At 37.6% G+C, this 15742-nt stretch overlaps 2 protein-coding genes across 2 annotated transcripts; one reads left to right on the top strand and one right to left on the bottom strand.

The window, feature by feature from the left end:
- Positions 1–3790: 3790 nt before the first annotated feature.
- Positions 3791–7714, bottom strand: LOC117638053 (CBS domain-containing protein CBSX1, chloroplastic-like). Its single transcript, XM_034373135.1, has 7 exons — positions 7124–7714; positions 6970–7034; positions 6595–6655; positions 5491–5540; positions 4686–4801; positions 4288–4345; positions 3791–4175 (listed from the first exon to the last, which is right to left on the bottom strand). Exons 1-7 carry the CDS (start codon positions 7407–7409, stop codon positions 4107–4109), a joined length of 705 nt encoding a protein of 234 aa, XP_034229026.1. The 5' UTR covers positions 7410–7714; the 3' UTR covers positions 3791–4106.
- A 2248-nt stretch (positions 7715–9962) lies between these two features.
- LOC117636840 (polyadenylate-binding protein 8-like) lies at positions 9963–15254 on the top strand. The gene is made up of 9 exons (XM_034371536.1): positions 9963–10648; positions 12100–12218; positions 12315–12971; positions 13075–13152; positions 13480–13569; positions 13792–13929; positions 14171–14344; positions 14424–14627; positions 14824–15254. The coding sequence occupies exons 1-9, from the start codon at positions 10393–10395 to the stop codon at positions 15067–15069; spliced, it is 1962 nt and encodes a 653-aa protein (XP_034227427.1). The 5' UTR covers positions 9963–10392; the 3' UTR covers positions 15070–15254.
- Positions 15255–15742: the final 488 nt, after the last annotated feature.

The following is a 15742-nucleotide window of genomic DNA, read 5'->3' as shown; positions in this document are numbered from 1 at the left end:
TAAAAACAACTTCTTCACTTCACTTCATTCACCTTCATTTCCTTCATTGCCTTTCACCGCCCATAAATGCTCCATCAAGTCAACTTGACGGTGTTCATGAATATATGACGATTGCATCTCCGTGTAGCGATCAATCATACGGGGCATGAAACTACCGTCTCTAACCAACGGTTCATGTTGCACTGGTTCTCCATTTGGCCCCACTGGTTTTTCATAAATTCGTGTTAGGGCCGTGTCCATGGGATTTGGTTCATACACTTCATCAGCATCGTAATCATATTCATCTTCCACAATCATGTTATGGAGGATGATACAAGTCATCATTATACTCCTAAGCACCTCCTCGTCAAATAGACGTGTCGCGCCCTTGATAATAGCCCACCGGGCTTGAAGGATACCAAAGCACCTCTCAACATCTTTTCTGTACCCCTCTTGATAGCGAGCAAAAATTTTTTGCTTATGGGATCGGGGATGTGGAATTGTTTTCACAAATGTTGTCCACCTCGGGTAGATGCCATCAGCTAGATAATACCCGTTCTGGTAGATGGTATTGTTAATTTCATATGTGATATTTGGGGCTTCACCTCTCAAAACATCATTGAACACCGGGGATTGACCTAGGACATTCAAATCGTTTTGAGATCCGGCAACTTCGAAGAAGGCGTGCCAAACCCATGTATCAAAACCAGCAACTGCTTCCAGGATGATACTTTTCTGCCCTTTTCTATTTCCGTAATCCCCTTGCCAAGCAGTTGGACAATTTTTCCACTGCCAGTACATGCAATCAATGCTACCAATCATGCCAGGAAATCCTCGAGACTCAGCTTTTTGGAGAAGCCGTTGCAGGTCCCTGGGCGTAGGTCTGCAGAGGTAGTCTCTGGTGTACAGAGTTTCCACTGCATCACAAAATCGCACCAAGCTCTCCAAAACAGTGGACTTCCCCATCCGAGCAATCTCATCCACTGATCGGCAGATGACCCATACGCCAACATTCGTATCACAGCTGTGAACTTCTGCTCTGGAAGAAGTCCCAAATTTCCAGCACAATTTCTCTTTTGAACAAAATATTCATCATAATTGCAAATATCATGCATGATTTTATTGAACAAATGGGGTTGCATTCTATATCTCCCTCGAAAATGAACATCAGAGTACAGAGATTGTGGGATAAAATAATCTTCCATAAGATTCTTATCCCGAGAATGTCTATGTCTGTCCACATTTGGGCAACGGCCTTCTCGTGAACCACGGCGACTTTGGTTTTCTTCCTCCAGCAAAGCAACTGCTATGCCAAGTTGCTCATCTAGTTCTCTCTGCGCCCTTTTGCTTGCAGCTCGTCTACACATTCTTTCTCTAGTTTCTTGCTCTTGCCTCTCCAAAACCTCTTGCATGTCTGCCATTGAGAATGGAGAATGAAATCTAAAATATGAGAAATGGAAATGTAGAGAAGAACTGGTGTGGGAGGTATGAGCTGAACCTCTGGTTTTATAGAAAAATGTACATAGATAGATATGACACGCGGCGCAATCTTAGAGGGTGAAAATCTTATCTGAAATTTGAAATTCAAATGAAATTTAAAATTTAAAATTTATCTGAAATTTGAATTTTGAAATGTATCTGAAATTTGACATTTTGAATTTATCTGAAATTTGACATTTTGAATTTATCTGAAATTTGAAATTTATCTGAAATTTGAAACCGAAAATCTTATCCTATATGAATAATATTGACACGTAGGAACCCAAAAATCTTATCTGAAAATATTATCCAAATTAGTTGTTTAAGTAAATAAAGTTGTGAAAAAAAATAAAAAAATGAGTAGTATTTGTCATGGCAAGCCTAAACTGCTGAAAACACACTTTGCTGGAGGGGCTAGGGTAGCCATTATTCACGTAAATAGTAGCTGCCATAGCAAATGACTAACTGGTGGAAATGCTCTAAATACAAAGACATTTCTGTTTTGGGGGTGCATCTCTACTTCGACTTCAGGAAGCAACCCCCTGACATAAAAAATCAGCAGATCTTTTGTGTATCTTGTACGTATCAGCCCTCCCAAAGATAGATTTTCTCTCCATATCATCATATCTTACCAGATGAGCTTGACCACAGAAATCAGACTGACAGACTGTAAAGCTTTTTCCCTGGTAGAGAGCAAAGCCACGTTTTTAAAAAAATAATTCCAAGCAGCTCTTCGAAACCATGGCCTCCAAAACTCTCGAACATGGCTTTTATTATCATAGAGAATACTGTTAAATTATTTGACATGATCTCTCCGGATTCCGCATATTTTTTGACAAGACACAGGCCTCCAAGAACCATAGCCTTTACAACTGGTAAAGGTTTTAAAGGAGCGTTTTAGAATATCCCATGTTTAAGGCACCTCATAAATCAGCTTCCATCAACATGGGATTTTCAGCACAACGAGTACCTCTCATTCTTCCACATGTATCTGCACTGCACCAAAAACATATAGCTCTCACTTTTTTCTAGGGATCCAAATGATTGAAATCTTTATGATCAAGATCGAAGACCCCTTTAAGCATCTTCCTCTTTTGAGCCTCTTCTAGTTGCTTTGATATAGCTGGCAGCCAATACCATTTCCAACCTCTATAAATTAATATGATTTGACAGTAATCAAAACTTAACTTCATAAATTAGAAAAATGCTAATGACAATCGCCCGCTGATTGCGTGAATAATTTATATCATATATATATAATTATTTGTTAGTATAAAATGTGACCTAACTTGCAGTCTATTGGTTCATAGATGGAACCAAAACCCTAAATCCATGAATTTTATATATGTTCTGTGCGGACTCTTGATAGTTAACTCATCTAATTTGATGAATTAGCCTAAATTCAGAGGCTTACAAATTGTAATATCCCATTAGTTTGTCCAGTTAAAACATAAATTAGCAAGTGTTTGAGCAATATTATTACAGAGAATGCTAACAACCTTCTTTTTTGGACCTTCTCCCTTTTCTTCATGACATGTGTTACTTTATCTACACTTAGAACAATGTCATTAATACATTTGACAATGCATCTTTTGTTTCCCAAATTTACCCTTATTAAATGTATTAACTTGATATTTCCTTCAATTTACAACTCAACTTAAACAATCAAATTTTTTAAATAAAAAAAACACTAAAAGTTCAATCAAATAAATATTTGAAAATAAAAATGAATTATACTTCCCTAAAACAAAACTTTTTTTTTTCCAAAAATAAGTTTTTCAATAAAACTGTTAAAATTTATGGAATTAAAAAAAACAGATAAATATTTTTTTTTAAAATTAATGAACATTCTAATTGATTGAAAAAGTTAAAAGATAAAAAGAAACTTTTAAAAAAAAAAAATCTGAAATCCATTACACCATCTCTCTCTCTCTCTCTCTCTCTCTCTCTCTCTCTCTCTCTCTCTCTCTCTCTCTATCTAACCCAAAACCCAGCATCACTATTTCTCTCCAATCCAAAACTCCACCGTGCATTGTGCTTCTCACTCTCTCTTCTCCTTCGATTCCATACCTAAAATCCCATCTTCCCTTCACTCACAAAAAAAGAGTAAACATAATTTTTTTATTTTAAACAAAACTAACGTTAATTTTGTGGAAGATGTTAAAATTCTCTTAATTTTTTAACAAAGTGGAAACAAAAACTAGTTTGTCTAATGCATTTAATAAGGGTAAATTTGAGAAACAAAAGATGCGTTGTCAAATGTATTAATGACATTATTCTAAGTGTAAATAAAGTAACACATGTCATGAAGAGAAGGAAGCAAAGCTCCTCATAAACTATAAACGAAATAATCATTGGTTTTGAGGTTATAATGGTCTTTATAATACAAAAATTTGCCAAAGGACAACTGCAAGTCACAGATCTGACCCTAGAAAATGTTGATAATTTTACAAGCCTAAATACAAGTGCAACCATATTATAAGGCAATCTATACTATTAAGGACAGCAATGATGAAGTTTAAGTGGCCTCTTAATACCTGCAATGACAAGCTGTGTAGCCTATGCCTTGCAGAAATAATTATGATATCAATGAGACTTAGCTCATTATGCATGCCTATGAGCTCCGCCGATGTTCCCCTGAACTAAACTCATTTTTCACCAGCACGTTTTATCTGTAGGGCAGCTTTAACAACGTTTCCCCTCGTAATGATCCCAACCTTTGGCAATGGAAGAAGAAACCAATCAGAAACAACTGGCAACAATATAGCATCCAACAAATAAGATACCTTTTTTTCTAAGAAGAAAAAAGGAAAAGAAAAGAATCATTACCAGCTTCCCCTCACTATCTACAACTGGCAGTCGGCGATATTTTGTTGCAAGCAACAACCTAACAAAATACAAATGATGGTTTTAGCTGACTGTACTTTGAACTGCATCGAACTGTACATTTCAGATCATTCTTGTCTTACTGTGCATAGCTAACTTGCTACCACATTTTAGCATGAAAAGACACAATCATCACTTCCACAAGTCTGAGAAATTCTACGAGAAATTTAAGTTCCATTCCAACTAAAGCTCCACAATAGTCATAAGAAAAATTGTAACACCCTGCCACCCATACTTTCATTCTCAAATAAAACAATGTAACACAAATGAAACATTTCTACTACAAGAAATTTTCACTGAGTAACAAAACAGATATTAGGGAAATTAGTTAAATCCATTACCTAGCAGCATCTTCTAGGTTGGTGGTTTCACGAACAACAAGTGGAGCAGGTGTCATCACGTCACCAACAACTTTGCCGTTGGTCTTGCTAAGCAGTTTCTGTATCTCGTGGAATGTCTGCCATACTCATCCAGATTTAGAAAGCAATCAATGAAGCAACTAACCGCACATCTGATCTAAGCATTATTTTAAATAATTTGTAACAGGACAGCTTCAATTCTAGGTGACAACATGTCTCTCACTTTAGTTTTAGTGGACATTCTCGCTGATATATAGACTTACACTACTCACTCAGTCACACAAGTGGATAGTACAAGTGAAAAAGAATTAACAAGAACATCACATAAATTCTAGAGCTCTATCCAAATAATGAATCCAAATCGTACAAAGATATCTAATTCCCTCCCCCAATGAAGACACCTCTTCTTCTCAATCATCAAAATTCTTCTATTTCTTTCTCACCATACCACCCACAAAGAGGCCACCACAGCACAGTTCCACAGAGTAGGCCTTTTTTAACTATAGCAGCCATATCTCCGAAGAATTCCCAACTCCAACTGTCTTGCAAAGACAGCCAGTAAATGTGCCTAGTGTGGCTACACGATCAACATGTGGTGTGTACATATGCACAATTGGCATGTTATAATATTTATATGAAAATTATCAGGAGTAACAAATCAATCTTATGATCCAACGTAAATGAAAAAGATAAATCCATCATAGTGTAGTAACAAAACAGGCATTGCAATAGAGATTACTTGTAAATACAAATAAAAAAAATGTGTGGCAAAGAAAACTTTACATACTTTCCAAGAACTATCAACATCTGGAAACAAGTTTGTGTCACTTTGACCACCTGGTAGCATAAAAAAATTCAAATAAGTTTCCATTCATTTCACCCTAAAAAACAGAAAAACAAACAATAAGAACAAAATTATAGACAGCAAAGCACCGCCTAAGGCAGGCCTTGAGGACAGCCAGGTGAGGCATTCGCCTCAGGTCCCCAATCTTTTAGCTTACAAAAAGGCGTTCAACCCAAGTCCAACCCCTATGTTAACCTTTAGGCCCAAGAACTTGCATTAATTAGTCATTTTGCAGCTGAAAATGTGGAGAATTCAATGTTTTAAGTGATACTTTGCTGCAAATGGTTCATCACTTTACGGTATTATAGCTTTGAATTTATTTGGTTTTTGTTTTCTCTTGTGGATTTTACCAAGCTCTGGAGCAAAAAGACCATATTTATCTTTCTATGGTTTGGTAAAAATTACGATTGAGTCATGACCTTACTCTAATTAAGAAACTTTTAGTAGTAAATTAGAGTAATTACACATACGCAAATTTTGTGCGAGTACTTGTATCTTTTATATTTGTCGCCACTTACCAATTTTAATTTCTTTCATGTGAATATATGCATGGAGGCTCATTTTAGGAGTTTACCACATGCCCCAAAAGGCAAAACCACACTTATAGCTTGAAATCCAGAATGCATAGACCCCGCTACACATGGATTAGTTATTTTAAAGAAAAGTCCAATCATTGAGTTAGTTAATACAACATACTGCAAAGCAAGAGTTAACCAAAGATTCAAGTAATACAGATGATAAGCTGATTACTTGATCACTCTGATCATTTTTCACTATGTGCACAACCTAATGTTTTAGATATAAATTCTTGAACATTTCCTTAGAATTCAATAACCAACTTTAAGATTCTTCCTAACAGCAGACCAAACTCAATAGATACATTAACCTGTTAAGATTGTCTATTATGATATGACAAACCAGAATTTCTTGTCGTAAAAAGAAACCCAAAACCAGGAAGCAAGAACAAATTTTTAATTTATTATTATTATTTTATTTTTATTTTTTTTAAAAAAAGTTTAAATCTTCGGTTCATGAAACACAACATACCTTTTATGTTTCCAGATATGGAGTCTAACGCTAACAAGTCATAATCTGAAACAACACCAACCTGCAGCAGTAGTAAACAATCCCTCGAATCAAGGTGTATGGGAGCAACACAAACCCATAAACACAAGAACACAAAAACACAAAAAGCTAAAGCAATTAAAATAAAATACCAACACAGTCAAGCATCAATACACAAGATAAGCCTTGTTAACAGAAGGAGATAGCGATTTGCAGCAAAAACTCTTAATCTTTCCTTATAAATCTCTACGTTAATATCATTTATATGTATAGATAGAGACTTCAATTACACGATTTATATATGAAAACACAAAAAAGGAAAGTAAAAAGAAAGAAAGAAAGATAAGATTTACTTACGAGTTTCCAGTCATCATCAATCACAGGAAAGCCGGTAATTCTCTTCTCCACAAGAGCATCCAATGCTGTAAACAGAGAAAAAAGAAGCAATCATCAATCAGAAAGCAAAGACTCGAGCTTGAGCTCGAAGGTTTGAGCTTGCGGCATACTATACCTTGGTCGACGGTCGTGGTGGGCTTGACGACGTGCAAATACTCCTTGGTGGTCATGAAATCGCCGACGGTGAAGGTCCCATTTCTTGGGAGGGAATTGGAGGCGACGCCGGCGGCTGAGGAGGCGAGAACCAGAGGCCGGAACTGGAGGCTACGGCGTCGTTTGGAGAGAGCGAGGAGAGGGAATCGACGAAGCGGAAGAAGGGAAGAGCTGGGAGTTGCAGAAGAAGAAAGAGGAGAGTAATTGGGGAAAGTTATGGGGAGATGGATTGAGATTGAGCCCATCATGGCAGAGCAGCGCAGCTTTTGATTTGATGGAGCTCAGCTCACCTAAGCAGACACCAAAGCAAAGAGCTAATTTTTTAAAATTTATTTACTCTTTTTAAATAAATAATTATGATTTTGTTGTATTTTTAATTCTGGAGAGAGAGAGAGAGAGAGAGAGAGAGAGAGGGGAGGCTCTGCTGCTGCTGCTGGTGGGATTTTCAGATTTCTTATTGAGAGAGAGAGAGAGCATGTAGTTGTTTATTATATTTCTTTTTCTTTTTTTGCTTTTTGGGTTTCCGTGTCAAGAGGAAATGTTGGACAAATGGAGGGAGAGTAGGACCACGCCCGTTTGGTCGCTTATGACTGCTTTCCACTAATCACGCGCCGCGCCGTTTTCAAACTTTTGCTTCCTTCCTTCTCCAGAGTTGCGGCTCGGAATGTTGGAGTGGACAAGTTGGCATGTTGCAAGGTAAATCCAAACCCAATCCGTCCCATCTAATTATAAACCCTAACACTTCAAAAAGAATGATATCATACTAACAAAAATTACAATTACGCTAATACGAAGATGATAAAATCATTTACAATTAAATTTTAATTTTAGCCCAAAATTAAAAAAATCCTAATTCCACTACTAAATTACGGATTGATATTTCCCATTTTATATTACATTGTAATTATACTATGATACTGAAATACAAGAAATTACATGATAATTAAATCGAAATATAATTCGGCTACCATTCTTATTTCTTTCCAAATATCATAATAATATTAGAACCATGGACATGCAATGTTAGATGATGTTGATTTTTCCTGCCAATTCGGTACATGCAACAATCCATATGTTGTCAAATGATGGGTATAGCTTAGATTTCGCAAATAAACACATTTTTTATATGTTTCACAAGCTAGATGGTTCTGTCACTTCCACATACACGCCATTGAAAATGTCTGCATACATTTTGCATTTCAATCCATGTGTCACTCTCCATGTTCAAACCTCTTGACAATTCACATTACATTTTCCCACTTCTCTACTTTCTCATCCAACCTTGTTTTAATTTCCTTCCTATGTTGAAATTGCTTCGGCCAGCACTACTTTAAAAACTTCTAACCCTTCTTCCCTACGCTAAAAAAAGTGTGAGGCTCGATTTATGGGTGAAACAACGCTCATATTAGGGTGAGCTCTAGTTCAATGTAAAATATTTACAAACATAGAAATTTGGTATTAATATTTAGGAAATTCACTTCAATTTGTGAAAATTATCTCATTTCATCTTAGCAAAAATTGGTCCACTCCATCACCACAACTCCTTATACAAAGTCAGTCAACCATCCACATATTATAGACAGAAAAAGAAAAATCCACCGTTGACTCAAAGTAACCAACTTAGTGTCAATTTATAACCTCCTAATGCTCAATGCATTGAATTTGATACAATTCTTGTGGGATACCTAAAAGGCTAGAATTTGCACTTGCAAAAGCTCTTTTTTCTTGCCCATTTTATGGGTTCAGAGTCTACTGCTCCACCACTTGTGTATTTGATGTATGTATCGAATTGATTTTAGTTTAAGGCTGAAGTGAAGTCGTGAAGCATCACACAACCTTTGACCAGATACATAGAAATAGAATATGTAATCATTCCTTATAAAAAATTATATAAATAAATAAATTCATTCTTCCAGTTATTGTGAGAACAAGAAAAGTCCTTTACTCCCTAAATAAATTGAAGAAAATTGAATTTTTTTTTTTTACGCTTTTGTACAAGCTGTCGGTATTCTCCAGGAAACATTCTTGGATCTTCTCCTTCATTCACGGAACATTCCGGGATTTTTCTCATTCGCAAAATATTCTTGCGTATATATGTTGAGTATACGTGTATATGTACATTAACCAATGTCATGTTTGGTGTTCAAAAATGAATGTGATTAAGATAAAAAATAATCTCACCGTAATTCAATTATGTACCACTTCAAAAGAGTGAGATACATAATTCTACCACTTCAATCTCTTAATCTTTGACTGAAGACCTGAGAGACAGGACACGAAACCAGAACTCTAGTGCTAATGAAAAATACTTATTATTTTCAATTCAATTCAGTGCAATCCAATAATGACTCCTAATTCAATCGTACATCATAATCTAATCCAATTATAGTTAAGTCACCATGCATGGACTAAATATGTAACAGTCATAAAGAATAATTTTGTAAGCCACCAATGCAAAGTAAAAATAGTTTTTACCGATGTGTTGTGTGTGGACTCACCAGCATATCACGCGCTTACATGACTCGTGGCATCTGCCCAAGAGCCCGACGGCCCCCACACCAAACCCCACAAGACAAGACCTATCTTAGCCTGACTCTATCTAGAAAATCTAACGTTACCAGTAGTTGTACCTCACAACTCACATTCTACACATCTCAGCCGTTGATCTTACACATACGACCTCGTCATCATGGGCCCACTACATCCAAATCAACGGTCCAGATCGCCTCCTTCAGATCATCCTAGGGCTCACCCAAGCCCACCAACTATATCAACACTCACAGCTGCAAGTCCCACCCTTTTAGTGCAGTTCTTCCAGCTGCCCGCAGCAGGAAAAAAACAATCTTCCCTATTTTCTTTCCTTCCCTTTCTCTCTCTACATTTCTCTCTCATCACCCACAGACTTATCTCACGCGCCGCCACCCACCGGCGGCCTCTGCCACCCTCCGTCGGATCTCCGACTATTTATCCCTCCACTCCCTTCCCTCTCCTCCCTACCAAATAAACGAAAAAAGCAACAAAAAAAAAAGACTGAGTTTTTCCTTTTCCTCAGCGGTTTTTTATCGAGCAGTTGGAGAGCGTTTAGTAGTTAGTGTCTTTGTTGGCTTATTTTATCTTCCTCGGATTTTCTGGTGCTGAAATAACAAAGAGGAGAGGGAAGATTATCGGAAAACTAAAGAAAAAATTCAAAAATTTTGAAAAGAAAAAAAAATTTAGGCTTTTCTGTTGAAGATGGCGCAAGTTCAGGTCCAGACTCAGAATGCGAACGCAGCAGCGGCGGCTGCGGCTGCGGCGAACGGTGGTGCGGCCAACCAGTTCGTGACGACGTCGCTTTATGTTGGGGATCTTGACCAGAACTTTACAGATTCGCAGCTCTACGACCTGTTTAACCAGCTGGGTCAGGTGGTTTCGGTTAGGGTTTGCAGGGACTTGTCCACCCGGAGGTCGCTTGGCTATGGGTATGTCAATTATAGCAACCCACAAGATGGTAAGTGGTTTTGATTCACTTTATTAGGGATTTTGAAGCTCATTTGTATGCCTTTTTTTTGGGTTGCTTACTGTTTCATACATGATTTAGATCATGGATGTTTTCTTTCTATTGTAAGCTGAATAAGATGGTTGTGCATGCCATATAGGTGGCTAATGGAGGCTAAGTAAACTTAGCCCAATGTTTTAATTTTTGTGTGCAAGTTACATCTTTTAGGTGTGGTGACTGGATCCATTTGTATTTAACAGTGTTTGTGCAATTTATTGTAGAAAGAAAAGGCAATTAAGTGATAGGCACGCGGTAGTGTTGATTGTATAAGATGTAGTTTTTGCAAACAGGGATTTCTGTGAGGTGGGGGAAGTGAATTCGAACATGTGTAGTTTATTGATGTGGTTGTGACTTCCTGCAAGCTTATGCTTCAGATTTCGTCAAAAAGACTCGTGGGAGAATAATAGGAAATTTGTGGTTGTCAATATATTATGGGGGGCAGGCATTGAGTAGAATTACTATACGAGTAAATTAAGGGGTTAGGCTGAAAATTATAGGTGCATTTGGATTTAGCATTCATTGTTTTGTAATTACAAGATATATTTTCCTCAGATATGAAACATGGTGCTTTACTTTGTATGTGCTCAATTTTCTCGTTCAAGTTTTCCTTCCTGGTGATGCATTTTAACAATAATGAGTCTGTGCCTGTTGGTGGGGTTTGTAATGCTGAGATTCTGGCTATTATGTTGGACTCTTGTACGATTTTTCTTGTCTTCTTGTCACACCTTAGGCCTTCTGTTGGGGTGTTCAGTAAAGGCTCCCATTTTGGCTAATACAAGAAAGAGCATAATATGCCCTGAAATTGAATTAGGCTACTGTCATATTATGGTTCCTTCCAGCAAAGGACCTTTCCTTCACCAACCAAGCTCACTATTAACCAGGAATATGGTTGCTTGGGTTTATAATTTTAAGAGTGTATACATGTTTTCCATTTTCTTACTACTCAATGCACTAATTTGGTAGGTGTTATGTGGAAACATATTTGGAAGAAACATAGTGACCTTGGGTTAGAAACCCATTTAATCCTTTACCCATCCTTCCTGAGATATTAAATTTGCAATATTTTTGGTTTCACAGTTTATAGTCTTGTTCCTTACAATGATCAGTTTAGGACTTTTCAAGGCCTCTCTTAAAATCTTAAATTGAAAATTTTAGTCACCTAGAGCCCAGAGGCTGTCGTGACTGCACCAGTTAGTAACCAAAGAGGAGGATAACATAGGTTGGTTCCTGTTAACAGTGTCATGCAGAGAAACAATTAAGTTGAATATTGTGTTTTGTTATTGAAACAGAGATTAGAGATGTCTAATATTCTTTCCCTTCGTTTCTTTTGCATCGTGTGAGATTTGTCAATGCTCCTTTTCCTTTTGATTTTTACTTACATTTTTAGTTGGAATTGGTGGCAGCTGCTAGGGCATTGGATGTTTTGAACTTCAGTCCTGTGAATGGAAGGCCCATTAGGATTATGTATTCTCATCGTGATCCTAGTATCCGCAAAAGCGGGGCTGGAAACATATTTATTAAGGTATTCATGTTTTTAATGTTTTAGGAAGCACCATTATATGTTTATATGTCACAGTTATCTCCTTGCTGACACTTTCACTTGTATTACTTTTGTCAGAATTTGGACAAAGCTATTGATCACAAAGCCTTGCATGATACCTTTTCTGCATTTGGAAACATCCTTTCTTGCAAGGTGGCTACAGACCCCTCCGGCCAGTCAAAAGGCTATGGCTTTGTACAATTCGACAATGATGAAGCTGCCCAAAAAGCTATAGAGAAGTTAAATGGTATGCTTTTAAATGATAAGCAAGTTTATGTAGGGCCTTTCCTCCGCAAGCAGGAAAGGGACGGTGTTTCTGACAAGTCAAGATTCAACAATGTTTTTGTAAAGAATCTATCAGAATCAACTACTGAGGAAGACTTGGACAAAATTTTTGCTAAATTTGGAAAAATCACTAGCGTAGTGGTGATGCGGGATGCAGATGGAAAATCGAAGTGCTTTGGGTTTGTCAATTTTGAAAACACTGATGATGCTGCTAGAGCTGTTGAGGATCTAAATGGAAAGAAATTTGATGACAAGGAGTGGTATGTTGGGAAGGCCCAGAAGAAATCTGAAAGGGAAAATGAATTGAAACAACGATTTGAACAGAGCATGAAAGAGGCAGCAGACAAGTATCAAGGGGCAAACTTGTATGTTAAAAATTTAGATGATACCATAGGTGATGAGAAACTTAAGGAACTGTTCGCTCCATTTGGTACTATTACCTCATGCAAGGTGTGTAGTCCTTGTTTTAGATTGCAAAGCACCTGTGTCATAATCATCATTCATTTTGCATTGGTATGGCCTAACAAAACTCTTTTTATTCACATGTGAGCAGGTCATGCGAGACCCTAGTGGAATAAGTAGGGGATCAGGTTTTGTTGCATTCTCAACTCCTGAAGAGGCAAATAGAGCTGTAAGTTTATTTTTTATATGGATTAATGGAGTGCTTGTCCTATTCAGAAAAAGGGAAAATATTTAGTAAAACAATTTTGTTGTTTTTTGCTGCCATGACCAACTGTGGAAGTGACATTCATGGCCGCCCTCATCTATGCCCAGAAAAAGAAAGTTGGGGTCAGGAGTTATGGATATTTTTAGAATTGCGGGTGTTATGAGTAATGTGTGGGATGGGGATAGAAACACTCTTAATAAATTTCTTTTATTGTTTTTTTTTTTTTGGGTCAGACAAATTTCTTTATTGTTAAAGAAGTAAAGATATATGTTTTTTTTCCCTGTTTGATAGCTCTTGGAAATGAACGGCAAAATGATTGTAAGCAAACCTCTCTATGTTGCACTTGCACAACGAAAAGAAGATAGAAGAGCAAGGTTGCAGGTATGTCTTCTGCTGATCCTCGAACAAAACAAACTTTAGGTTTGGCCCAACATCAATTAATATATAGCTCCTCTTTATGCAATGAGTTACTTTCCTACAAGATCGTCAATGTGGGTTGTCGACAAAAAGCATCTAAGCTATACTTATCCGTACTCTGGTCAAGTTCTCTTTTGTTTCGATATTTAGTATTGTCACGTGTTATTGTGTTTACTGCTTGCACAGGCCCAGTTTTCTCAAATGCGGCCAGTTGCAATGGCACCTTCAGTTGCTCCTCGTATGCCAATGTACCCTCCTGGTGGTCCGGGTCTTGGACAACAAATATTCTATGGTCAAGGTCCACCTGCTATCATTCCTTCCCAGGTGACCAGAAATTTCATATTTTTCACATTTAACAGTCATTTTTATTTATGGGGAAGACATTCAACAGTCTTAGTTAAACTATTAACATTTTTGGGTATTTCGTACATTTTTGCTGTTTTCAGCTGTAGATTAGTTTGGATTATGTACTTGCATGATTTGGTTGCAGATTAAGAATTCAGTAATGTTGCCTCATTACCTTTGAAATTTTTTTTTTAATGATATTATTTTGTTTCCTTTGTAGCCTGGATTTGGGTATCAGCAGCAGCTTGTTCCTGGTATGAGGCCTGGTGGGGCTCCCATGCCAAATTTCTTTGTGCCAATGGTTCAGCAGGGGCAGCAAGGGCAGCGCCCTGGTGGCAGACGTGGAGGCTCTGTTCAGCAAAACCAGCAACCAGTTCCGATAATGCAACAGCAGGTTAGATGCATGTTGTCTCTAATGTAGTCTTTAGTATTTTGGTTTATTAACATAATTTCTGATGGATTTTTAATGACAGATGCTTCCAAGGGGGCGTGTCTACCGTTACCCATCTGGTCGCGGTTTACCTGATGTTCCCATGCCTGGTGTTGCTGGAGGCATGTTTTCTGTTCCATATGACATGGGTGGCATGCCAATGCGTGATGCAGCACTGTCTCAACCAATTCCAATAGGGGCTTTGGCTACTGCTCTTGCAAATGCTACACCGGAGCAGCAAAGAACGGTATGCTTTTGTGTTTCTTTGTCCATTTATTAGTCTATGCTAGACATTTTGGACTTTGTAGTGCTTACCAGATTGTGTTCATTGTTTTGATTACGATACAAAATAAATATGGTTATTAGATTTTTTTTTGGGCAAGTAATTTTGTCCTGGTTATTATGCTATTAATGAGTTTTGTCCGTTTGGTGAAAATTTGTAGATGCTGGGTGAGAATCTTTACCCACTCGTGGAACAGCTGGAACCTGAGAATGCAGCCAAGGTTACAGGCATGCTTCTGGAGATGGATCAGACAGAGGTTCTGCATTTGCTGGAGTCACCTGAAGCTCTGAAAGCAAAGGTAGCTGAGGCTATGGAAGTTCTGAGGAATGTTGCTCAGCAGCAGCAAGCTGGCAATGCAGCTGATCAACTTGCCTCATTGTCACTCAATGAAAACCTGGTGTCTTGAGAGTTTTTTCTTTCGCATGATGGATTGAGACTCAAGTAGGTGTGTGGTTTTGATAGTGTTTGAGAGGAGTTTCTTGCGTAGGTACTAGAAACTGGTTTTTGTCTGTTCCATGAGCTTTTGGAGTTTATGTTGAGATTGTGACGTTTATGCATAAATATTTCTATGCACATCTGTTGCTTTCCTTATTTTTTCTGTGCCAAAGGTGGTGGATGGTGATTAGCAATGTCATTTCCAGGGAAAAAAATTGTTGACATGAGCAAATGAAATGCTAGAAAAAATGCCAAGCTATTGAGAAATGTATAAGCAAACCAGCAGCAAGAACTTTCGCATCAGACTTAAACAAACCACCGCCGCTGGCCGCCCCCCAGCCTGTTTGTACATCAATACCTAGTCTTCCGCTATGTCTAACCATCCAAAAAACTTGTCTGAAAAATGTTTCCACGAGCAGAGCAGAACGCATCTAAGAAAGCAGTAGAAAACTAGAAATTTGGCATCAGACGAGGGACTCGGATTTGAGTTTTCAACATTAGTTGCGTTGTCTAACTTCAAGTACTGTTTCCTTATATTAATACGGTCCACTTGGAAATCGGATTATACAAATTCATGTTCCTGCTATCAAAATGTATCCAATGAATTTATACACTGCTGATCCCCCCAATCGTCTTGAGTGGTT

This window comes from Prunus dulcis, chromosome 8 (assembly GCF_902201215.1).
Source record: "Prunus dulcis chromosome 8, ALMONDv2, whole genome shotgun sequence".
Classification (NCBI taxonomy): Eukaryota; Viridiplantae; Streptophyta; class Magnoliopsida; order Rosales; family Rosaceae; genus Prunus; species Prunus dulcis.
Note: the sequence above shows the minus strand (reverse complement) of the source record. Positions and strands in the feature narration are given on the sequence as shown.

What these genes read in the sequence shown, in the direction of transcription:
- LOC117638053 (XM_034373135.1), bottom strand. Translation starts at nt 7,409, where the DNA reads ATGATGGGCTCAATCTCAATCCATCTCCCCATAACTTTCCCCAATTAC. An exon ending in TTGATGATGACTGGAAACTC is followed by an intron (nt 6,656 to 6,969) that starts GTAAGTAAATCT and finishes CTACTGCTGCAG; the next exon opens with GTTGGTGTTGTTTCAGATTA. An exon ending in CATATCTGGAAACATAAAAG is followed by an intron (nt 5,541 to 6,594) that starts GTATGTTGTGTT and finishes TTATGCTACCAG; the next exon opens with GTGGTCAAAGTGACACAAAC.
- LOC117636840 (XM_034371536.1), top strand. Translation starts at nt 10,393, where the DNA reads ATGGCGCAAGTTCAGGTCCAGACTCAGAATGCGAACGCAGCAGCGGCG. An exon ending in CTGGAAACATATTTATTAAG is followed by an intron (nt 12,219 to 12,314) that starts GTATTCATGTTT and finishes TACTTTTGTCAG; the next exon opens with AATTTGGACAAAGCTATTGA. An exon ending in ATAGAAGAGCAAGGTTGCAG is followed by an intron (nt 13,570 to 13,791) that starts GTATGTCTTCTG and finishes CTGCTTGCACAG; the next exon opens with GCCCAGTTTTCTCAAATGCG.